The 26,182-nt window shown below is 43.6% G+C and overlaps 1 protein-coding gene across 4 annotated transcripts in view; it reads left to right on the top strand.

Moving 5' to 3' along the window:
- The window catches only part of PIEZO1 (piezo type mechanosensitive ion channel component 1 (Er blood group)), a 742,509-nt gene that overhangs the window by 444,234 nt on the left and 272,093 nt on the right, over nucleotides 1-26,182 (top strand). For all 4 annotated transcript variants that reach the window (XM_069215849.1, XM_069215848.1, XM_069215845.1 and 1 more), the window contains one exon: nucleotides 17,341-17,501. In XM_069215849.1, coding sequence (XP_069071950.1) covers nucleotides 17,341-17,501 — 161 coding nt within the window. The remainder of the gene's footprint in view (nucleotides 1-17,340; nucleotides 17,502-26,182) is intronic.

The following is a 26,182-nucleotide window of genomic DNA, read 5'->3' as shown; positions in this document are numbered from 1 at the left end:
ATACATATTCACTCCATTGCATGGGCACTATTACTATAATACACAACTCCTACCTCACCCTCTGCGGGGAAAACAATCTAAGATGGAGTCGACGCCCATGCGCAATGGAGCCGAAATGGGAGGAGTCCCTCGATCTCGTGACTCGAAAAGACTTCTTTGAAGAAAAACAACTTGTAACACTCCGAGCCCAACACTAGATGGTGGGATGTACAAAGCATGTGAATCTGCAGCGACTAATGCCACGAACAGATGTATACTGGGTAAGTGACATTTTCCATATATATATACACACACACACACACACACACACACCTTGGAACATCCATATATCAGCAAAATCTTGCGGTACCTTAAACAGGCAAAACTATGACTATGAGAGCCGTAAAGGAAGAAAAACAAACGTATGCAATGTGTGCAAAATAGACTGGGCTGGCAGGAAAAAAAGAATAAAGAACTTACAATAGCCCACCGCTACTGGAAAAGATGTTGCAGCACCGCTTGTCCTACCCTCATATCTCCTTGCGGAGTTTCCTCCAAACAGTAATGTCTTGCGAAAGTATGCACAGACTTACCATGTGGCTGCTCTGCAGATGTCCTGAATGAGCACTCCAGCAAAAAGTGCCATGGATGCAGCCATTTTTCTTGTAGAATGTGCACGCAGTGGATTCTGCAAAGGTTTTCCTGCCGCTGTATGACAATAGTTAATAGCAGAGGCTATCCACCTTGCAATTCCTTGTTTAGATAAAGCTCGCCCCTTACGTGGAGCACTGAAAGCCACAAAAAGCTGGTTAGATTGTCTAAACTGTTTAGTTCTGTCCAGGTAAAACTTTTGGCACCTCTGAACATCCAAAGAATGTAGAGCCTGTTCTGCTGGTGTCGATGGGTTAGGAAAAAATGTTTTTAGTATCACTGGTTGATTTATCTGAAAATCGGACGGGACCTTAGGTATGAATTTTGGGTTTGTTCGTAAAATTACTCAATCCCTTTTGAATTGTAAGCAAGGATCCTGGATAGTGAATGCCTGTATTTCACTTAATCTTCTAGCCGAGGTGAGAGCGAGCAGAAGAGAGACTTTCCAGGATAGGAACTTTATATCTGCCTTGTGGATAGGCTCAAACGGTGGTTTCATTAATTGAGACAAGACCAAATTAAGGTGCCATGAAGGAGGTGGAGGCCGTACCGGAGGGAAGGACCTGAACCGACCCTTAAACAGTTTTATGACTCTTACTGACCACAGGGGAGGCACGTTCTCCGTATGCCTATAACAGGAAATTGCTGCCAGGTGAACCTTAATTGAAGAAATCGCAGACCCGATCTGGCTAGGTGCAGAAGATAAGGTAAAATCAGCTGCGGTGATGAAGGAAAGGTGTGCACCTGGACCCGAGCACACCAAGAGCAGAATCTCTTCCACTTCAGACGATAACATTTGTTGGTACTCTCAGCTACAGCTCTGGCAAGAATGGCCCTGCAATCAGACAGTATATCTAGATGCGCAAACTCATGGTGTTCAGGAGCCAGGCTGTTAAGTGAAGTGAAGCCGGATCCGGGTGGAGAACTTGGCCCTCATTCATCGTAAGCAGGGAGGGCATAACTGGTAGAGGGATGCTGCGGCTCTGCGAGAGGTGAAGGAGTTCTGTATACCAAAACTGACGAGGCCATGCTGGAGCAGTCAGAAGGAGCTTGCAGCGTTCGATCTTGATCTTCGCCAGAACCCTTGGAATCAGGGGAATGGGAGGAAAAGCGTAGGCATAAATTCCTGACCATGCCATGGAAAACGCATTCTCCCAAGAGCCCTGATGTGGGTCCCGACTTGTGAAGAAATGGCATTTCGCATTCTGCGGGGTGGTGAAGAGATCCAGGTTCGGTTTCCCCCATCGGGTGAAAATCTGATTCAAGACTTCGTGGTCGAATTCCCACTTGTGGCTGGACGACCGAGACCTGCTCAGGGAATCCGCAATGATGTTCTGTATGCCTGGGACATGTTCTGCTCAAAGGTTTATTTTGTGGCTGATAGACCACTCCCAAATGCACTGAGATTCTCTCGATAAGAGCAGAGACTTGGTTCCTCCCTGCTTGTTGATGTAATGCATTGTCGTTCTGTTGTCCATGCGGATGAGAACCGAAGAACCTCTTATTTTTGGGAGAAAAGCACACAGAGCTAGTCGAACAGCCTTCAAGTCGAGGTAATTGATGTGAAAGACTTTCTGATGCGGCTTCAATTTGCCTCTTACTTGTAGGTGCTGGAGGAAAGCACCCCATCCTTCGAGAGAAGCGTCTGTAGTTATCACCCAAGGTGCTTGTTGGGGGAGAAAAAAAAGCCCCTTTGCTAAATGAGACTCCTGAGTCCACCAAGCTAGAGAGAGTATCATGGGCTTCGTTATCCTGATTATATCGTCGAAAGACCCCATGGATTGTGCCCATTGAAGATCTAACTGCTCCTGAAGGGGTCTCATTCTTAGATGACAGAAAGGCACCAGAGGAATGCAGGAGGACATCATCCCTAACAGGGAATTGAATAGGTGAACTGAAACGTACTTTTTTTTTGTAAATGCTTCGCGAGGGAGATGAGCTTTCTCCGTCTGTCGTCTTTAGGGGCTGCCTTGTTGGTGGCAGTGTCCAATACTGCCCCTAGGAAAGTTCTTCTCTTCTTCTCTGGAAAGTCAAGAGGTTGGGAACAACTGTGCTAGAAGACTGTGTGTTTGAAACAGAGTATCCATCAGCATTATTTTTAACACCCTCCCCCACCCTCCCACACACACTGTTCTTCAGTCTTTGCAGATGAGGCAAGGCATAGATAGCATGAGTGAAGGAGTCATAACTGACCTACCTCTTTGGAGCAATTGCTATTGAGAGGTACTGAATATTAAGCCCAAGAACATAGCCCATTGGTAGAATAGCACAACTGCAACTTGCTGTGCGAATTCCTCTGCGAGGGGCAGCATTTCTGGCCACTGCTTGCTGCTTAGTCGAGGCATGCATCCACCTGCTTTATACAGCTGTTGTCAGTCATAACCAGCCCTAATCAACTAGATTACCTCCCAAAATGGCACCAAATATTTTTCCCAAACAGGAATTCGGGTTGATCACACACTATCCAGGAGTTAAATCAGCGCTTACTAGCTGATTATTCATTCAGCCACTCCTGGATGGCCAAAAGTACATCTAGGTAGGAGAAACATGTAAAAAAATGTTTTTGAAAACCGTGTCAGTGTAGTTTTATAAACCTTAGCGGCATCTGAATACTAGGAGTCTCTCATACAATTGAATACTGTACAGTTTGCATGCAGTTGATTTAAATAGCCACCCTTGGTCATAATGAGCCCCAAACAACTAGAGTGCCTCCCAAAATGAGCCAGACACGTATCCCAACCAGAAAGTATGGTTGATTCCAAGTGATCCAGGTGAAGAGTCTACTCCTACTGGCTGTCTACTCACTTAATCACTGCTGGATGGCCACAAATACAGCTTGTTAAAACAACACTCAAAAATAATTCAACTATTAAAAAACATCAGTAAACAATCTTTTGGTGGAAGATACTAGGTCTTACTCACAGTATCAGGAACAGTAGATTAGCTTCCAGTGGAATTCCACTGTTGCAGACTGGGGAGCACAGCTGATCACGAGATGAGCTGAGCACACTAGACATTGACATCTAATTTACTAGGCTAGACTTAACATGCCCGCTAATTCAATGAATTTAGAAATAGATGTGTTGTCTGCATCTCAACTGTTCGAACGTCCCACCTCATTCATCTTTACTCATTCTTACTCCAGTATTGGAACTTTCATAGATTCACATGCTTGAATACTTCCACGTCGCCGAGATAGGAATCTCCAGTGGAATATTCAAACTAGGCCTGAAAATGTATATATACAATACATGGCCTAGGCTTCAATAGAATAACCTATCACAGTCATTTTGTAATATAGACCCAAACTCAAATTTGAACCAATCAGATTGCCTCACCCCTTAGAACCTCCTGTGAGGAGCTCTCTTCCCCCAGATTTTCCACCGCACGTTGTGCTGAGGAGTCTCCTTTGAGCTCTGCTATTTTCTCTCCGAAGATCTACTACTTCAGGTTTGGGACTTTTCTTTTCTTCTCTGGTGCTTCAAACCGGCTGCCATGTCAGAGACACAAAGGAAAGGCCTTTTTAGATCCTGTGCCTCTTGTTTGAAGAAAATATATGTGGATGATCCATATGAGGAATGCATTTACTGCTTATATCCCAGCCATAAAACTAAAGAATGCAAAATCTGTTGAGGATAGTGCCTCCTCTTCTGTTTCTGCTCCTAAAGCACCTGTTAAAAGAAAGCAGGAGGGCTGGGATATTCAAGAGCCACCTAAAAAAACCAGCACAAAAATCAGCTGGAACATCTTCTAAAAGCCATAACTCTCCGCAGAGGAAGAAAACAGGCACAGAATGCCTTGAAAAATCATCAAAAAAGACTGTTTCTGAACCGGCTACTCCACCTCCGAAGGTTCGCCACAAGTTCATGAAACCAGCTTCAGCACCGTCGAAGGCGCCATTGTCGACGGTACTCTCGTCGACGACTATTTCATCAGTGACGCCGGTTGTATTCACTCTTTCAATGTTGACGGCAGCAGCTGCAGGATCCTCATCAATGACACTATCATCCTCGTCGATGGGACGCCCCATTTCGTCAATGCTATTCTCGTCGATGACACTCCGGTCAACGATTGATCTCACGACGACCTCTGATGACACCTCCTTCGATGACGCTCGTGTCGACGGTACTATCATCGATGTTTCCAGTGACAACGATCTCACCGACGCCTCCGTTGACAACATTTTTTTTTCTCAGCAACAGTAAAAATGTTTCCAGCAAAGCGGCAGAGACCAACAACATTGCCTTTGTATCAATCTGCAGAGCATACTTCTCTCAAGAGGCTTTCCAAGACTCATTTGACACCGTCTGTCACATCACCAAGTAAGGTGTTGCGACTTTTGCCATCTCGTTTTTTATATGGCGACGATGATGATGAATCAGATCCGGACGCATTGTTTGGAGTAGCCAGTAGTCCAACCCAGTTACATGTTAAATGTCAGGAGTACTCTGATGATGACTCCTATTATGATCAGCATTATTATAATCCAGTCCCACAGCACCAACAGCAAGGAATGGTGTGCTTGCCTTCTGGTCTTGTTTCGGACCTACAAGCCATGCTGGCGGATTATAGGGAGAGCTTCCATCCTCAGTCAACAAAAGATCCTACACCAATGGTTACTGCACCATGTACTCCGGTACCTCTACCAGTTCTTCCTGCTGTGCCGCAAATTCCTCCTCAAGCTCCACAGAGTCCACAAGCCCAGGTCTCATCAGACAAAGCAGCAGAAGGAGAAGTTCCCTTGGAGCAGGATGAATGGGATGATTATGTACTCCCGGCACCCCCTTCACTGGAGCCCAACTTCAGTTGAATCCCCTCCAGAGGATATTGGATCTTTTCATAATCTATTAGAAAAAGTGGCGGCTTGATTTGAGCTCCAAATGTCACCCACACAGCCAGGATTGCTTCTTATATGACTTTAAAGAGCCACATTGAAAGGTAGTCAGAGCAATCCCTATTATAGACCATGTATGGAAATGGGGATTAAAAATTATGTGGACCCCCACTACGGTACCAGCGGTATTGCCAAAGCTGGACAAGAAATATAAAGTGACAGAGGACGCCCCTGCTTGCCTGGTTGGACATCCAAAACCAGATTCAGTGGCTTCTCAGGCTGCCCAACGACTCTCTAGAAACCCTTCGGCACCTCTATCTGCACCCCCAGACAAGGATGGTAGGCGCCTTGACAACACTGGAAAGATATTTTCTTCCATGTTTGCTATTGTGGTCCATGCTGCAAATTCCCTCGTGCTTCTGGGCCGATATGACAGGCAGCTATGGTCGGACATTTCGCACTTTGTAGATCTTCTGGATTCCAGCAAGTCGGAAGCGAGAACAATTCTCATTGAAGGTCAGCGCACATCTGCAGAGGTTATTGACTGTGCTTTGGATATTGTCGCTATGGGGTTTCGGCTACTGGCTGGTTCAGCTGTCTTAAGGTGCCAAGGGTGGCTTAAGGCCACAAATTTTCAACTGGATGTCCAAACAAAGATCCTTGACCTCCCTTATGATGGGCAAGACCTTTTTGGCAACCATGTGGATGATGCTCTTCAAGCAATCAAAGCAGACATGGATACTGCCAGGTTTTTAGGATCACTGCAGTATAAGCGCACACCCTTTCGAGGAGCCAGGGGTAAAGGCCACTCTTCCTTTCGAGGTGGGTACCAATCATTCAGGTACCCAGCTTATTCCTCTCAATTCCAATCTTACAGACCCCAGTACCACCAGAGACAACCTCCAGTGTTGGCATACAACAGGCCTCCTCCTAGAGGGAAGTCAGGGAGACAATCTAAGGACACCTCCCGCAGGCAAAGACAGCCTTCAGGGGCCGGCTACCTTTCCTTCTTTGACACATCACCTGCAACGTTGGCGTCAGATCACAAACGACAAGTGCGTTCTGGACATAATAACTTATGGTCATCTGCTAGAGTTCACTTGCATGCCCCCCGAGAATCTGCCTTCCTGGGCACGTCAACAACATCTGCATCTTCTCCTTCTGGAAATAGATGTCATGTTATCCAATAGAGGTTGTGCCTTATTATAAAAAAGGAAGCGGTTTCTATTCTCGTTTCTTCCTCAACAGGAAGAAATGTCGTCTGTGGAGACCCATCCTGGATCTGAGGGAGTTCAACAAATATCTAAAGAAGCAACCCTTCCGCATGGTAACATTGAAAGATGTTTTGCAACTTCTCAAGAGAGGGGATTTCATGGCTTCCCTAGATCTGCAGGATGCCTACTTGCACAGACCCATTCACCCCAAACACAGGAATTTCTTAAAATTAATGGTAGCCGGCCGGCACTTTCAATTCAAAGTGCTACCTTTCGGACTCAAATCCGCTCCTCTGATTTTCACAAAATACTTAGCCCCTGTTGCAGCATATCTGAGGTGCTTCAAACACCAGATATTCCCATATCTGGATGACTGGTTACTGAAGGCTCACGACATCGTCTCTACGCCACTCTCTCAAGGCCACGTTACGCCTATTCCAACAACTAGGTCTCACTCTCAATCAAGACAAGTCCCATCTTCAGCCTACCAGAAGAATAGTTTTCCTGGGAGCTATACTGGACATGCCTCAAGCAAAGGTGTTCCCAGCAGAGGAACTACAACTCAAACTTGTTACTCTAGCAGACACAATTCAGAAAAGAAAATTTCTTTCAGTTCGAAAGTTCAAATCGCTACTGGGGATGATGTCCTCCTGTATCAATCTAGTTCCCCACTGCTGCCTTCGGATGCACCCTCTACAAGAAGAGCTCAGCAAACAGTGTAAACAGATGCAAGGTTCCTTCAGGGACATCATACAGATAAAAGCAAGGATCGTCGAATCCCTCAACTGGTGGTTAACACCGACAAACATCTCCAAGGGTTTAGGTTTCTTAGCTCAGGTCCCTTTGTTTACAATAACAACGGATGCTTCGTTGGAGGGATGGGGTGCATGTCTTCAAGATCTTCAAGTGAGTGAAACGTGGCCTCACTCGCATGCTACTATTCACAACAACCTCCTTGAGCTCAGAGCTGTGTACCTGTCATTGCAGGCTTTTCGATCAAGGTCCGAGGCTCCTCGGTGCTTGTCCGAACGGACAATACGTCCACCATGCACTGCATCAACAAACAAGGAGGGACTCGGTCTCATCTGCTGTCCATAGAAGCTCAAACCATTTGGACCTGGTGCATTCAACACTTAGTGCACGTACGAGCAGAATATCTTCCGTGAGTGAGCAACACCACAGCAGACTCACTAAGCAGGCTCGGCACATCTTCCCACGAGTGGGAGCGGATTTAGAGGATGCTGGACGCGATATTCCTCAGGTGGGTAAAACCAAATCTGGACCTGTTTTCAAAGTCCCAGAATGTGAAATGCCAGTTTTATGCAAGCTGGCATCACCAACCAGGTTTGTGGGGAAATGCCCTTTCAATAGCTTGGTCAGGGATTTATGCTTACGCTTTTCCTCTGATACCTCTACTTCTGCGGGTCATCAGCAAGATCAAATCGGAACCCTGCCGGATAATCCTAATTGCTCCAGCCTGGCCACATCAACTATGGTACACTGAACTTCTGTTGCTGTCCTCTTGTCCTCCCATCAGGTTAGCACCGATACCGGAGCTACTAACCATCAGCCAGGGCCAAGTGAGGCATCCGGGTCCCAAGTCTCTCAGATTATGTGCATGGCTCATGAGTTCGGCCATTTGAATATTCCTAATGACTGCAAAACTGTTTTAGCTAAAGCACATGCTGATAGCACTAGTAAAACGTACAAATTAAAATGGGAACGGCTTTGTTTATGGTGTGTTCCTAATGGCATTCATCCACTTACATCTGCTCCAGAGCAAGTTTTACTGTATCTTCTTCATCTGGCACACTCTGGTCTCGCGGATGCATCTATTAAGGTTCACCCGGCTCCTATCTCCGGATATAGACGACTATCTAAAAGAACATCCCTCTGGTCTCATAGGCTTATCAAGCAATTCATTAAAGGTCTGTTTTGATCTTTTCCTCCAGTCAGAGCACCACCTCCAGTTTGGCAGCTAAATACAGTCCTGGGTCAACATGAAGGAGCCATTCGAGCCCATTCATAAGTCAGACATTAAGTATCTCACCTGGAAGGTAGGGCTCCTCTTGGCTTTAACATCTGCTCGTCGAGTAAGCGAGATCCAAGCTTTTACTATCCAGGACCCCTTCATGAGATTTGCTGAAGATAGTCATCCTGCGGACAAATCCTAGGTTTATCCCCAAAGTGCCGTCAGACTTCCATATTAATGAGCCAGTGGTTCTAAAGGCTTTCTTTCCACAGCCTCAGACTGGAGCAGAAAGATCGCTGCATTCCCTTGATGTCAAACAATGCCTTAAGTTTTATCTGCAGCGAACGCTCTCGATCCGGAAATCAAATCAACTATTTGTTGCTTTTAGTGTGCCCAGAAGAGGGCATCCTGTCACTAAACAGACTCATTCTAGATGGATCTCAAGCGCAATAGCCTTTTGCCATCAAAGGGCTGGTCGACCCCTGGACCCTAGAGTACGTGTGCGTACCACCAGGGCAGTCTACATCCTGTGCGCTCTTCTCTGGGGTGTCACTGCCTGACATCAGTTGAGCAGTGACGTGGAGAATGACATACGCCTTCACAAAGCATTACTGTCTGGATGCTGAGGTGCTCTGAGATGCAGCAGTGGGTCAAGCAGTCCTTAGGCATTTGTTCCGATAAGGTGAGCTGTTTATTTTCCCACCATCCGCTTCTGCTATAATATTACATTTTCTGTTCAATATTAATGTACCTCTTATGCATATTCATTTACGTTTCAGTGGGTTAACTTTTATTGCTTTGCATTTACCTGTTTTAATGCGGATGATATCTTATTATGAAATGAACAGTGTTGGAAGCTTTCATAGATTCACATGCGACCCACCCGCATCCCCGGGGAGCTCACCTTCTCTCCTCAGTGTTCATTATTACAGTACTTATGCTTGGAAAATCTTAGGGAAGGCAGCTCCTCACAGGAGGTTCTAAGGGGTCAGGCAATCTGATTGGTTGAAATTTAAGTTTGGGTCTATTTTACAAAATGACTGATAGGTTATTCTGTTGAAGCCTAGGCCATGTATTGTATATGTACATTTTCAGGCCTAGTTTGTATATTCCACCAGCGACTCCCATCTTGACGACGGGGAAGTATTCAAGCATGTGAATCTATGAAAGCTTCCAATACTGGAGAACTACAGTTACAGGTAAGTAACTTACTTCATAGTCCTTCTGTAGCACAAGTCAGGCTAATACAGTCGTCAGAGTGCTGTGTAACTAGTTCAGTTTCAAATATTAAATCCTCCTAAACATAGACCTACCAATATCAAAATAAGGGTCTTTTTATCGTGGTGCAGCCTGAAAATTGTTAGCAGTAAAGTACATGCCCTAAGTTACAACTTTAAGCTGTTGCATGGGAGTGCAAAAGAAAACAACTAGTAAATCATGTCTCATATTTATAATTGGAAGCTTATAATACAATCACATTCCTTAAAACATGTTTAAAACATATTCTATATGCACTACAACACTACGAGGCAAGGTGGATCATAGAAGGAGAAGGTGACCCCGGACACATCCATTCTGCTGGACATGGTGTGGTGTCTGTTCTGTGAGGGTGCTCTTCAGGTTCAGGCAGATGAAGAGGGCGGCACCTTCTAAGCCAGACATTGAATGGGTGACAAACCTCGCTCTGAATATACTGGTGGTTATTGCAATGAGTCTATATTAATTGCCTTGTTATATTTTTTTAGCTAGTCGATGTTTACAGACAGTTTTTATGATATATGGTTTATGGTGCATATAATTTACATAAACTCAAATACATTTTGAGTATAGTATTAAAATTTGGTGTAATGTGTATATAAAAAGAGGCTTTTATTTGTCACATTGTGCTTCCTTTTTTACTGTGAGAAGTACCTTTGAATGAAACTGTTGCTTTCAACAGGTTTACATCCATAATTTACATGCAAAAATTCTCAAAATTGTAACCCTTAAAGTCCTGCATGAAAATTTGGCATTCCATCACTAATGTTTTTTAAAATCATCCTCTTCTTCTTTCTACCATCTGTTTCCCTCTTCTGTATGCAAGTTACTCTAAAAATCCCATGCCTAACTGCCTTAAAGCTCTTTTAAAACCATAACAATATATTTTAATTCCAGCTAGGAATTTTGTCTCACCTAGCCCCCCCCTCTAATGATCACATCTATGTTGATAATTAGCACAAAGAAACTGGTGGGAATGCATGGAATGAGCATGAAAAACTAACCCCAATAACCAGTTGACAGACCTCTAATTTGGCACCCTGATAGCGTGCTACTTGCCGCAAAGCGCTTTGACACCCCATCAGAGGTAGTAAGCGCTATACAAATACAATTCATTATATTACTATTATATTGGTAAGTGTTCTACAGTTTGTTTTTAAGTGTGCTTAACATAGCTGGTGGGCAAAATGTGGCCCTCTAATAGTTGTCTTTTGTTGCTCCAATTAGCAGTGAGCAATAAATCAGTGTGGTCGCTGACGTTTTGTGTCTTCCTGGAGGCGTAACAAATTGTAACATTTGCTCCAGTCCTTGAGATATAAAATCACATGTAGAGTTTAAAGTGATGTGAAAATCCTCTAATTTCTGATGCAAACTCTATGTATGAAAGCAGAATCCACCAACTGAATTCCATCCACAATATTACCATATGCTGGAAGAAGTTCTACCAATGGATTCTTCACCTTTATTTCAGAATTTCCTACTTAAACTTGATGAGTTCCCTCCAAACTCTAAATGAGGCCCTAAATCTCAGTAATGCCACTATCATATAGTACCATTAAATACTGTTATAATAGTAAAAGTAGTACTTATGTGGTTTAACTTAGTGTTTGCAAAGCTCACATTTGACATTGCTTATACCCCGTAAAGCTGTGTGCTGTTTGTAGATTAAGCAACTGCTGTTTTTTTATAAGCAACACTTATAGCACTTTTTAAACTTTTGCCCTTCTACTATTGTATTTTTAGATGATCTTGGTTTTTAATTTTAGTTTTTACTCAGTGTTGCAGTGTGCTATCTACCTGTTGTGCTGGTTATGTCTTGGGATTGGCGGCTTCTTCAGACGGGGGCGTCTTTCTCTTTTGGCAGCCATTTCTACTTGCATGGGCTGACTACAGGCACCATTCTGGGTTAGGTTGCACTTTAATTGCCTGGCAGTAGGCAGCTGTTGTCTGATGTTGCTAGTGCATAAAAGCAGCACCACGGTGTGGATGCACAGCAGACGCACTGCTGCAAGCCCATTGGCACCCGTCCTCATTTGGACCGCGGCCAGCACCAGCCATGCTGACTGTGGCTCTTTGACTAATCCTGGGTGTGTCTGCTAGTCCATTCAGATCACATGTTGAGGCATGTACCAACCTTGCCAGTTTCCCGATGTGCTGCCTTGGGCATTTGAGGAAATGTTGACCCCTGTGCCTTTCTTAGGTTCCAATTCTGGCTTGCTGAACAACTCCTTTACAGGGGGCAATTTGGCTAATGAAATGTCTACTCTCCTAATGTTTGTTTGCTGCACAAACACGTTTTTCATATTTTTGACTTACTCAACAGTGGTAGGTTAGATGTAATTTTTATGCCAGAGACATGGCTGAATGAGTCCTCTGTCCTGGATATCACTTTGGAAATTCCAGAGGTTCACTCATTGGTTCATAGTGGCAGAAAGTCACAAACAAGGCTGGGTGGGGGCGATAGCCTGCAAACATCGTATGACTTGCTCCTCTTTTGAGCTTGCTGACCATCTGGGGGCTGAGAGCCTGAGTTTTCATCTTATACTGTCTGCTCAAACGTTTTTTTCCGGGTGCATATATATCCCCTCTGCATCCAGCTCGCGATATTTTGGAATTCTTGGAGGAGTCTTTGGCCCATTATTTGTTACAATGGGCCGGTTTCATTGTGCTGGGTGATCTCAACCTTCATGTGGATGATCCGCTGGACCAGCCGGCATCCAGTCTAATTGAGACAATGCAGTCTCTGAACTTGACTAGACAGGTGACCTCATTCGGCAGGCCACACCATTGATCTGTTTTTTGCCAATTGCCTGCTGTCAATTTGTTCCCCTGGGGCCATTTCTTGGTCCAACCATTGTTCAATTTCTTTTGAATGTAAGATTGATAAACCCTCCCTGCATGCTAGGCCTCCGGACCATTCTGTCTTTTGGGCTTGGAAGAAGGTGAAGGCCTCTGATTGGATGGAACTCCTGATGAGTACCCATCCCCTTTTGACTAACTATGTTACCCAAAATGTGGGGTCTTTAAATTCCTGGCTGGCGAGTGCAGCAGATTTGTTGGCCCCTCTTCAAGAGCCAAGGATGAGAAAGGGCAGACGGTTGGCCCCTTGGTTCTCTGCCCCTCTGGCTGCTGAATGGAAAGCCTGAAAAAAGCTAAAAAGAGTCTGGCATAGGAATGATTTCCCTGATAGAAAACTGAACTATAAATCTGCTCTGAGAGCATATCATGCCTCTATTAAACAGGCTCAAAATTCGTACTTTAAAGATAAAATCAACTCTGATGGGCAAAGCTCTTGTTCCATCTTTGAGATTGTGAAATCTTTCCTCTCCCACAATTCTTGTCACAAGGAAATTGCCCCTCTCACAATATGTGTAATGGGTTAGCTTCATTCTTTGAGACTAAGATCGCTGATATTCAAAGGTCTATGCCTGCTCCACAGGAATGCCCTTCTCTGACCTACCCTGAGGGACTTGATACTAATTGCGGCAGGTTTACCCAGTTCAGGCCTATTTCTCTTGAGCAATCTAGGGAGGCTATCTTGAAGTGTAAATCGGTCTCGCCTATGGATGTCTGCCGCCCACCCCCCCCTGCTAGATGTGTGTGGCAGTAGATGTCATCAACCCGGTTATTAATTCCATTTTTAATCCCTCCCTATCATTGGGGATCATGTCTGTGGCTTGGAAACTGACTGAAGGGTTTCCTGTCTGTAAGCCTTTCCTTGACCCTAACATGTTTGGTAACTACAGACCCATCTCTCTGCTTCCTGCTTTTACCAAAATGTTGGAAAAACTGGTCAATGCTCAGCTATCTGATTACCTGGAGCAAGGCAAAGCTAGTGCATCCCAGCCAGCCAGTCAGGCTTTCGTCCCTGGCATCGTACGGAATCAGCAGTACTGGAGGTTTCTGACCATATTAAATGGTTGCCAGATCTATGTGAAAAAGCTGCTCTTATTTTTCTTGATCTATCTGCTGCTTTCGCCACTCTCCCACACTCTATCCTTCTTCACTGGATGGCCACTGTGGGAGGTGTTGTTTGGGACTGGTTTAATTCCTTTTGGGATTCCAGCGGTCAATCAATATGGCTTGCTCCTTTTTGCTGTGAGGTTAAAGTAGTAAATCAGGGTGTTCAGGAAGGCTCTTCGCTTACCCCTTTTGAAGTTTTTATGTCTCCTCTGGTCTTGGTAGGTGAGCCTGTGACTGTGAAATCATCTCTTATGCTGATGATACCCAGCTGCTTTTTGCCTTTGATGGTTCCCTTGCCTCGATTGCATCATCCTTTAAGCACTGTATCTTTGCTGCCTTTGATTGGATTCTGGGTAGACAACTCAAATGCAATGCAGATAAGACTGAAATCATGATGTTTGGTTCAAATGTGTCGAATTGGTGGGAAGCCATTTGGCCCTCTGCTGGCTCCGCCTTCTCCATCTCAGATGGTGAAAAACCTTAGGGGTTAAGATGGACAATGTTCTTTCTATGCAACTGCAGATTTCTGTAGTTGTAGGCCATTGCTTCGCTATGCTTCGTACTCTGAAGACATTTATTTTCCTCCTTCCTCTGGAATCTAGAAGTGTGATCAATGCGTTGATTACTTTGTCTGGATTATGCTAATGCTCTCTATTTAGGAGTATCAGAGGTTCAAAATGCTGCTGCTAGGCCCATCATGCACCTGCCTAGACTGTCTTCTATTTCACCTGTCGTGAAACTCTCCATTGGCTACCTCTCAGGAAACAGAGTTTATTCAAACCCCTGGTTCTGGTCCTTAGGGCTCTGTTTTTGTCTAGTCCAGGGTATTTATTTGAGCCATACTGCCCTTACAGAATGCTGTATTCTGCCTCTGCCTAGTTGTTCACTATTCCTCCATCAAGCATGTGCGGAGAGGTGGCAAAGCTTTCTTTCCCGCTGCCAAAGCTTGGAATGAGCTTCGTCGTGACCTACGTTGGATTTCTTTTGAGGCAGCATTTTGTAGGAAATTAAAACGTTGGCTCTTTTCTGCGGGGTATTAGGGCTGGTTTTTGAGTGTGTATCATTTTTCCCCTCCTCTAGCACCAGGACACTCTTTTGAGTAGCAGTGCACATTATACATTTCCATTCATTCATTCACTAAAATGTACAGTTTAATTCTGACTTGGCCACACTACAGTACTAAAATTTGAAGCTCCTGTTTAATTGTGTCATGTAAAATATTATGTTAAGTTTTCTGCATTTGTATATCACCTACCATTAGTGTGGTACAGGAGCACTTTATTAATTGTTGTGCCCTTCATGCACAGTTCTGGGATATCCAGCCATCAGGTGAATGTGATTGTTTAATTGTATTTGGCTTCATAGTTAATAGAGATTTGTAAAGTTTCTAGTTTAGCAATGCCTTGTGATGGTTAATGTGAAAGTAAAGTGAGTTTCATTCAGCTCAAGATCTTTGTAGTGCGTAATGTGTACAGATGTGTTGTGTTTCATCTTTGAGAGCTACATGCCCCACAAAAGACAATCAACAAAAATCTTAAACATCTTTATTTTGAACTATGAATTGTTTTTGCTTTACGTCTCTGCACACACAACCAGTGAATTCAGATTTTTCATTCATACTTCAGAAGAACAATGGCAAAACTAAAATATCAGGTTCCCAGACCATACATATATTTAAAAAAGAAAATTAGCATTTTGATTGAGGCAGCTAGAAGCAGGTTGCACTTGTCAGGTAAAAACAGACCAAGGCTTTCTCTGATAGCAGTAATGTGTGGAGCTGTGTGTATGTTGCACAAGTGGTAGCCTTGGTGAAATGTGAGGCTTTTACAACAGACTGGTGGCTTTGAAAGGCTAGTAGCACGGGGACCAAGTGAAGTCACAGTGGAGAAGAACCCAAGCTCAGAGTATTTACTGTTATTTACCAATGTTAGCCTGTTTCCTGCTTTTATTTAATCGCCTGCATTGCTCATCCTGCATTATGAAACTTCTGTACTTGAAAGTTTGTGAAACATTAGTTTACTCAGTAGTGTCTTGCACGGATTAGTGAAACTAGACCCCAAACCATTGTGTGCTGTGACAATCGACATTGGACATGTGTGGCAATGCACTACCTCAGGATGTTTGGAATTTTACACAAGTGACCAGTTCAGTGACATTTGTGACTGCTCATAAACCTTGCAATGTGATTTGGTATAATTGTTTTGTGAAGTCCATCCCTGTGCTTGTCCTTTTAGAAAAATATAAATATTTTTATCACAGCAGAGCTTAATAGTGTACACACGGATTAGACAGCTCAACAGGGATGCACTACTGGGTTCCCTACATAATGAAAACTTAGAAGTTATTATGATCCCAATGTTAAAAATATACACACACACACACACACACACACATAAACAACATGGAGGTCTGCTACCATATGCCTTGCATGTTCACACATTCGACATTCATACAGGGATGTCAGCGCATGATTTGTTTATGAAAGGTGAGTGGAACTTCACTTGAACAGATCTGTAGGCATCATAATAATATTTCTCAGTATTTAAAAAGACCAGTTCAGCTACTGATCTCTAATAATATGGTATTCTGCCACCACCACTGACTGTCCATGATCATGGATGAAGATGCTGTTAATTTGCCCAGCTAAGGGTAATCTTTTGGTGCCCCTCCAAAACCTGAGAGAGGCTCCAGGTCTGAAAGTCAATATTGGGTCTAGTCTTATAGAGTGAATGCAGAAGTTTGTGTGTTGATGCCAAAATAAGACCAGGATACCACTTGCAGGTGGGAGACTCAGGTCAGAGTTACAAATTATTTTCCATGCAATGGGACAGTCCCATCTCAGCACATTACAACAACAAAGTTCCTACCCTTTGCCCCATCAAAAACATGTAGATTATATCAATATATAGCACTGTTATACTTGGGTCCAGGATGTGCCTATGCCATTACAAAGTGTAACAGATTGTCTAGTGTCACAGTTGTGACATCCCATGGGAGGCAGAGAAGGTAGCATGTGAGAAGGAGATAGAACGACATACAGACAAGAGATTTGAGAGATGTCCACTTATGATACATCACCTAGGCTATATCAGATAAAGGATGTAGGAAACATTTCTCCACATTCTATGAGGAGATACTGCTGTCTGTCATATATGCCATAATGTACTAGGTAGGCACTGGTATTGCCCCCAAAGAAATTGTTCCAGATTTGTTTGTTGTTTCATCGAGACCAATTTCGTACAGTGATGGCTATCAGATGGCATTGTAAGGATTTATGTATGTATCCAATTGTGGTCTTTCATGCAAAGGGGTAGCCATGAAACTCATTTTGTAAATCTAAAATTGTTTGAACTATTAAACAATCAAGCCTTGCTAGCAGATTTAAGGTAGGAGATCTTTTATTCTCCTTGTTCTGACCTGGATGATTGTGTCTTGTGTCTAAAAACCCTTTTGTTTTTGCTATTTTGCAGAGGTTCCAAGTAAATGGGGCCTGGTGATGGAACGCTTGATGGTCCTCTGTGGCAAGTTCTCCAGTGTGCTCCACCAGATCCAGGCCTTCATCTGGAGGCTGCTAGAGCTGCACATCCTCAAACTAGTGGCTCTCTACACAGTATGGGTGGCCCTCCTAGAGGTAAGTGGAAAGAAGCATGGACTTTTCAGATTGTGTTAAAATAACAAACTCATCAACATCTAATTTCACATAGTGTAAATGTTTTTTATAATAACCTCAATACATCCATCTATCTAATTTCAAGTATACCAAATATTGACACACACAAATCCTGAGATGGAGGTCAGCAAAAGGTGTTGACTCAGTTTCACATCAAGTTCTAATGTCCAGCTTAAATTAAAACTGTGATCTCCACCCCCATCAGCTTAATGGCTATGCTAAATCTATTTCTACAAATTCATGAGAGGGCATGGCTGGACATGCACAGTTTGCATCATGGGCATACTGTAAGCCTCATATATTAAGCAAGACATAGATCTCTTGCAGAATGCAAATCAAGGGTTGCTAGTGTACATTTTTGTATATTTACAATATGGGATACCAATGATTTTATGTAAATTACAAGCAAGTAGAAGCATCAAGGTGGTTTATAGTTTGGTTTGAGTGTGTTATACATTGTTCATGTTCCTGAAGGTGAGCAGCTGGGAAGTAACAGGTAACTCTGGACCCAGAACGAATTTCACACTTAAAACATCTAAAGTATGCTTGCAAATGTTTCACCTACTGGAAATTGTTTGAGTTACATTCCAGTTAATTTTTTGCCCACTGTGTGTTTGCAAGTGTGGATGAACCATATGCAAGTCAGCCTGAGTCCTCCTCCAATGGGAACAGTCCAGTTTGAACTGCCAGACAACATCATTGGTGAGCAAGAAAAGCAGTAACACTTGGCACCTGATTTTGACAGCAGATTCACATGTAAAGGACCTCAGTGTTGGGGTTCAAAGACCAACACATCATAGTTTTGTTGTAGGTTTGTGGTAGCATTTAGAATTCTGTGAGACTGGGCATACTCAGACGCACACTTATTGAGCCGAAGACGAGTAACTCCCCAAGTATTTTCTGGCATGTTTTATATTGTGGCCCCTCTGTCCGAGTCATGTAGGAGGTTAGTCATGCCCTGCTAATTTCCTAACCTCCATGAGAAATCATCTACTGGATCGCTGTCTTTAGCACATCAGAGTAGTTTCATCATTGCTGCCACTGATTCTTGTAATCTCCAATTCCGCATGTTAGCTCACTAATATTCAGTATGTCTGTTTTATAAGGCAGTGGTCTAATGATCATAACCCAGTTCCCTATTATTCAACATCTCTCTCCCTCATTCTAGACCCAGCCAAATAAGCCATGTGTTATATTCGCAAACTTAGTCCTCCATTTAGAGGACTCAACACTTATGGTATTGACAAGTTTTTTGTAAAATTCTCATGTATGCCTGAGGCCATATCAGAGATCATTATTTTGTCAAGCCCCCATGGACTACCTGATTTCTGCCCCAGATGGAAATAAGCCATCAAGATCATGACTGTGTAATATTCACCTATTTAGGGAATGTATTAAGCACATACATTTACTTTCAAGGAGTTTCTTGGTTCTATCAATTAATTCTTTGATAATAAGGCTGTTAACTGCAAGCTAACATGATCTAGGGGGGATCTCCTTTTCGGGGTTGGAAATTAACCAGGTGTTCAACTTTTTATGAAAGCTTAACAAGGATATATCTGCACGAATATTCAAAATGCAATGAAACAGTTCATTTTTTAGCAATCTAAGTTTCAAGTCGTTCTACTCTAACCTGATCTTTACTCCACTAGCTTGATACTATGAATGCCAGTGTTCCTCTTCCAAACCTTGCTTTCGTTGTCCTTCTGGACCTCAGCGTAGTAGTCCCCAAATAGCTGTGCAAGTTAATGCCAGGTTTTGAAATTTCATTTGGCCTAAGTATGGTCTCACTGATTTATGGGGCGTTGTTTATTATCTGTAATCCCACTCTGTTCATATCTGTTTGTTTCCTGGTAAAATAGGATAGAGTCACCCTGACTGTAATTCCACAAATAACTTTAACTGACCGATGAACTGCTCCAAGGCAAGCCTTTCTCCATTTGGTGAGCAAACAGATTTCAGCCCAAGAACTAATCAGAGAATATCTGTGTTTTTTGTAATCATATTTTAAGGTGAGCAAACACCCAACCCCCTCAGACAACCTGTGCCTAAACCCATGGGTGCAGCCTCAGTGCACATAGCATTTTTCAAAACTATTTTGAGTGCCACAGGAGTTCCACAGTATCAGATAGGGGTCCCATATTAGTACTGTGGCATCAGTGACAGGATGCGTTTTTTAGATTATATTGCTAGCAGGGTCCTAATGGGCCCCACTCTGCCCCACCATTGGTTCTTTTAAAATCTTTTTCAGTACCCGGAGACTGAGTGCTGTATTGGCGGCCCCTACATTTTCTCTGATGTTGCAGCTAGACAATCGCATTGTTTCTGCACTGATGGACAGGTACTGGTACCACAGTTCTGAAATGGCTAATGGAAGAACAAACTTGAATTGCTAAAAAAAATACTGAACAGATTAACACTGAATAACAAAAAGCAATCTTTCTGGACCAAGAGCTAGCTCTCTGCCAAATTGATGTAAATCTGTTCAGTGGTTAAGACTGTTGCTGTGTCTAAAGTTCCTATGGAAAAATAAATAGGGAAAACAAGTTTTGGGTTCCCTCCTTTTTTCTCAGCCCCCCCCCCCCCCTTTGACGAGTCACCCCAAAATGTCCCATGTACAAACTAGTCAATAAGTATACTTTTTTAAAAAGTTTCATGGAGATTCGTCAAACAGCGCCAAAGTTATTAGCATCACAAAAAAGGCATTTCCCATGGAAACACAATCCTAACTATAACTACACAGTGTTGATTGCCACTGGGTAATATATATATATATATATATATATATATATGTTCGATGGCATGTGTAGCTGCAGATACACATGCTGTGCACATCCCGCCATCTGGTGTTGGGCTCGGTGTGTTACAAGTTGTTTTTCTTCAAAGAAGTCTTTTTTCGATTCACGAGACCGAGGGACTCCTCCCATTTCGACTCCATTGCGCATGGGCGTCGACTCCATCTTAGATTGTTTTTTTTCCGCCATCGGGTTCGGACGAGTTCCTTTTTGCTCCGTGTTTCGGGTCGGAAAGTTAGTTAGAATCTCGGAAAAATCATCGGTATTGTTTGCGTTCGGTATCGGGTTAGTTACAACAGATCGACACCGAATTAAGAAGAGCTCCGGTGGCCCTTCGGATTTTTTTTTCCATCCCCGTCGGGGCCTGGTCGGCCCGGCCACGTGTCTCTTCAAGGCTGATGGAACGGACCCCATTCCGCTTCTGTCCAAAATGCCATAACAAGTATCCATATACAGATCAACATCTGGTCTGTAACTTCTGTTTGTCACCAGAACACAAGGAGGATACTTGTGAGGCCTGTCGAGCGTTTCAGTCCAGGAAGACACTCAGGGACCGAAGAGCAAGAAGACTGCAAATGGCGTTGGCGCCGACAGGACAAGAGCGTTTCGAGGAGGAGGAAGAAACATTCTCCACCCAGGAGTCGGACTCTGAGGAGATCGATCCCGAGGAAACGCCTAAAACCGTGAGTAAGACGTCGAAACCAAGAACTCACGAGAAAAGCGCTAAAGCCAAGGGGACGCCACCGCCAACAGGCCATGGCTTAACCCGAAAAGTAGGTGACCGTTCATCGGCACCGAAAAAGGGCTAGCTGGTGTCAGTCATCCGACTCCGGTCGAGATACCGGCACACAGCAATCTCGGGCCCGAGATAGTGGCTAGGAGAAGATTCGGCACCGAGACAGTGGCACCGAAACGGGTCGGCACCGAGAGAGCACGACGCCGAAAGTAAAAAAGGTTTTGTCGGAGCCGAAAAAAGCAGCCGAAAAGGTTTCAGTACCGAAATATCCAGCCTCGGAACCGAAAACAAGTTCCTACACTGAGGAACAAGGACTGTCCACACAAATGAAGACACATAGATTTGGACAGGAATTACAGGCAATAGAGCCAGATCACACACAAAGACGGCTCTTTATTCAAAAAGATACAGGGAAGATCAGCACTCTTCCTCCAGTCAAAATGAAACGCAAGCTTGCCTTCCAAGACAAGGACAAACAGCCACACGCACAGGTGGCTAAACAAGTAACACCGCCACCATCCCCACATCACTCTCCGCAACCATCACCGGTAGCCACTCCACCAATGATGCAATCCCCAACTCATACAGGAATGAGTCAAGATGACCCTGACGCATGGGTCCTTTATGACGCACCAGTGTCAGATAATAGTCCAGAATGCTATCCAGCTAAACCATCGCCACCAGAGGATAGTACAGGCTACGCACAGGTGGTGTCAACAGCAGCTGCATTTCATAATGTCAGCCTTCATTCAGAGCCCATTGAAGACAACTTTCTTTTTAATACACTGTCGTCCACACACAGCCAATATCAGAGTCTTCCTATGCTACCCGGAATGCTAAAACACTCCAAACAAGTGTTTGAGGAGCCTGTTAAAGGGAGAGCCATTACTCCAAGAGTAGATAAAAAATATAAACCGCCACCAACAGACCCAGTGTACATTACACAACAGCTAACACCAGACTCTGTTGTAGTGGGAGCAGCGCGCAAAAGAGCCAACTCTCATACTTCAGGAGATGCACCACCTCCAGATAAAGAAAGTCGAAAATTCGATGCTACAGGCAAAAGGGTGGCGGCACAGGCAGCAAACAAGTGGCGTATTGCAAATTCGCAAGCTTTGCTAGCCAGATATGATAGGGCCCATTGGGATGAGATGCAACACCTTATTGAACATTTACCCAAGGAGTTCCAAAAAAGAGCGCAGCAAGTAGTAGAAGGACAGGGTATCTCCAATAATCAGATACGGTCAGCAATGGATGCTGCAGACACAGCTGCTAGAACTGTCAACACAGCAGTAACAATAAGGAGACATGCATGGTTGCGTACATCAGGATTTAAACCAGAGATACAGCAAGCTGTGCTGAATATGCCATTCAACGGACAGCAGTTGTTTGGGCCAGAGGTGGACACTGCGATTGAAAAACTTAAGAAAGACACTGACACGGCCAAAGCCATGGGCGCACTCTACTCCCCACAGAGCAGAGGCACATTTCGAAAGACACAATTTCGAGGGGGGTTTTGAGGGCAAACCACAGAAGCCACAACCTCACAAAGAAAGCCCACTTACCAAAGCCAGTATCAGCGGGGAGGTTTTCGGGGACAATATAGAGGGGGATAGTTTCAAAGGAATAGAGGAAAGTTCCAAAGTCCCAAAACTCCTCCAAACAAGCAGTGACTTCAAGGTCACAAATCCCCAACACATAACATCTGTGGGGGGGAGACTAACCAAGTTTTACAAACATTGGGAGGAAATAACAACAGACACTTGGGTCTTAGCAATTATCCAGCATGGTTATTGCATAGAATTTCTCAAATTCCCTCCAAACATCCCACAGAAAACACACAATATGTCAAAACAACATATAGATCTTCTAGGACTAGAAGTTCAGGCATTGCTACAAAAGAAGCAATAGAGTTAGTACCAAAACAACAAATAAACACAGGAGTTTACTCCCTGTACTTTCTGATACCCAAAAAAGACAAGAGTCTGAGACCTATACTAGATCTCAGAACATTAAATACCTACATCAAATCAGATCACTTTCACATGGTTACATTACAAGACGTAATCCCACTGCTCAAACAACAAGACTACATGACAACACTAGACCTAAAGGATGCATATTTCCATATACCAATACATCCTTCACACAGAAAGTACCTAAGGTTTGTATTCGAAGGGATACATTACCAATTCAAAGTGTTGCCATTCGGAATAACAACTGCACCAAGAGTTTTTACAAAATGCCTAGCAGTAGTAGCTGCACATATCAGAAGGCAGCAAATACATGTGTTCCCGTACCTAGACGATTGGTTAATCAAAACCAACACGCTAAGACGGTGTTCACAACACACAAAATATGTCATAGAAATCCTCCACAAACTAGGTTTCTCAATCAACTACACAAAGTCACACCTTCTGCCGTGTCAAACACAGCAATACTTAGGAGCAACAATCAACACAGCAAAAGGGATTGCCACTCCAAGTCCACAAAGAGTTCGCACATTTCACAATGTGATACAGACCACGTATCCAAATCAAAAGATACAAGTCAAACTGGTAATGAAACTACTAGGCATGATGTCTTCATGCATAGCCATTGTCCCAAACGCAAGGTTGCACATGCGGCCCTTACAACAGTGCCTAGCATCACAATGGTCACAAGCACAGGGCCAGCTTCTAGATCTGGTGTTGATAGACCGCCAAACATACATCTTGCTTCAATGGTGGAACAGTATAAATTTAAACCAAGGGCGGCCTTTCCAAGACCCAGTGCCACAATACGTAATAACAGATGCTTCCATGATAGGGTGGGGAGCACACCTCAATCAACACAGCATCCAAGGACAATGGGACATACAGCAAAAACAGTTTCACATAAATCACTTAGAACAGTTAGCGGTATTTCTAGCGCTCAAAGCATTTCAACCCATAATAAGCCACAAACACATTCTTGTCAAAACAGACAACATGACAACAATGTATTACCTAAACAAACAGGGAGGCACACACTCGACACAGTTGTGTCTCCTAACACAGAAAATATGGCATTGGGCGATTCACAACCACATTCGCCTAATAGCACAATTTATTCCAGGAATTCAGAACCAGTTAGCAGACAATCTCTCTCGGGATCACCAACAGATCCACGAATGGGAGATTCACCCCCAAATACTAAACACTTACTTCCAAATGTGGGGAACACCACAAATAGATCTATTTGCAACAAAGGAAAACTCAAAATGCCAAAACTTCGCATCCAGGTACCCACAAGATCAGTCTCAGGGCAATGCGTTATGGATGAGCTGGTCAGGGATATTTGCTTACGCTTTTCTCCCTCTCCCACTCCTTCCATATCTAGTAAACAAATTGAGTCAAAACAAACTCAAACTCATACTAATAGCACCGACATGGGCAAGACAACCTTGGTACACAACACTACTAGACCTCTCAGTAGTACCTCATGTCAAACTACCAAACAGACCAGATCTGTTAACACAACACAAACAACAGATCAGACATCCAAATCCAGCATCGCTGAATCTAGCAATTTGTCTGCTGAAATCCTAGAATTCGGACACTTAGACCTCACACAAGAATGTATGGAGGTCATAAGACAAGCTAGGAAACCTACCACTAGACACTGCTATGCAAATAAGTGGAAAAGATTTGTTTATTACTGCCATAATAATCAAATTCAACCCTTACACTCATCTGCCAAAGATATAGTAGGATACTTACTACAATTGCAAAAGTCAAAGCTAGCTTTCTCTTCAATAAAGATACATCTGACCGCAATTTCAGCCTACCTGCAAATTACGCACTCAACTTCATTATTTAGGATACCAGTCATAAAAGCATTTATGGAAGGCCTAAAGAGAATTATACCACCACGAACACCACCAGTTCCTTCATGGAACCTCAACATTGTCTTAACACGACTCATGGGTACACCTTTTGAGCCCATGCACTCTTGTGAAATGCAATACTTAACATGGAAAGTTGCATTTTTGATTGCCATCACATCTCTAAGAAGAGTGAGTGAAATTCAAGCATTTACCATACAAGAACCATTTATTCAAATACACAAGCATAAAGTAGTTCTACGGACAAATCCAAAATTTTTACCAAAAGTGATCTCACCGTTCCACTTGAATCAAACGGTAGAATTACCAGTGTTCTTCCCACAGCCAGATTCTGTAGCTGAAAGAGCACTGCATACATTAGACATCAAAAGAGCACTAATGTACTACATTGACAGAACAAAACTAATTAAAAAACAAAACAACTATTTATTGCTTTCCAAAAACCTCATACCGGGAATCCAATTTCTAAACAAGGCATTGCTAGATGGATAGTTAAGTGTATTCAAACCTGCTATCTTAAAGCAAAGAGAGAGCTGCCTATTACACCAAAGGCACACTCAACCAGAAAAAAAGGTGCTACCATGGCCTTTCTAGGAAATATTCCAATGAACGAAATATTTAAGGCAGCAACATGGTCTACGCCTCATACATTTACCAAACACTACTGTGTAGATGTGTTAACGGCACAACAAGCCACAGTAGGTCAAGCTGTACTACGAACATTATTTCAAACAACTTCAACTCCTACAGGCTGAACCACCGCTTTTGGGGAGATAACTGCTTACTAGTCTATGCACAGCATGTGTATCTGCAGCTACACATGCCATCGAACGGAAAATGTCACTTAACCAGTGTACATCTGTTCGTGGCATTAGTCGCTGCAGATTCACATGCGCCCACCCGCCTCCCCGGGAGCCTGTAGCCGTTTAGAAGTTGATCTTGAACATTTGTAAATATATTACTTTAAACTTCATTATGTACATACGTATTCACTCCATTGCATGGGCACTATTACTAGCATACACAACTCCTACCTCACCCTCTGCGGGGAAAACAATCTAAGATGGAGTCGACGCCCATGCGCAATGGAGTCGAAATGGGAGGAGTCCCTCGGTCTCGTGACTCGAAAAAAGACTTCTTCGAAGAAAAACAACTTGTAACACTCCGAGCCCAACACCACATGGCGGGATGTGCACAGCATGTGAATCTGCAGCGACTAATGCCACGAACAGATGTACACTGGGTA

This window comes from Pleurodeles waltl, chromosome 12 (assembly GCF_031143425.1).
Source record: "Pleurodeles waltl isolate 20211129_DDA chromosome 12, aPleWal1.hap1.20221129, whole genome shotgun sequence".
Classification (NCBI taxonomy): domain Eukaryota; kingdom Metazoa; phylum Chordata; class Amphibia; order Caudata; family Salamandridae; genus Pleurodeles; species Pleurodeles waltl.
Note: the sequence above shows the minus strand (reverse complement) of the source record. Positions and strands in the feature narration are given on the sequence as shown.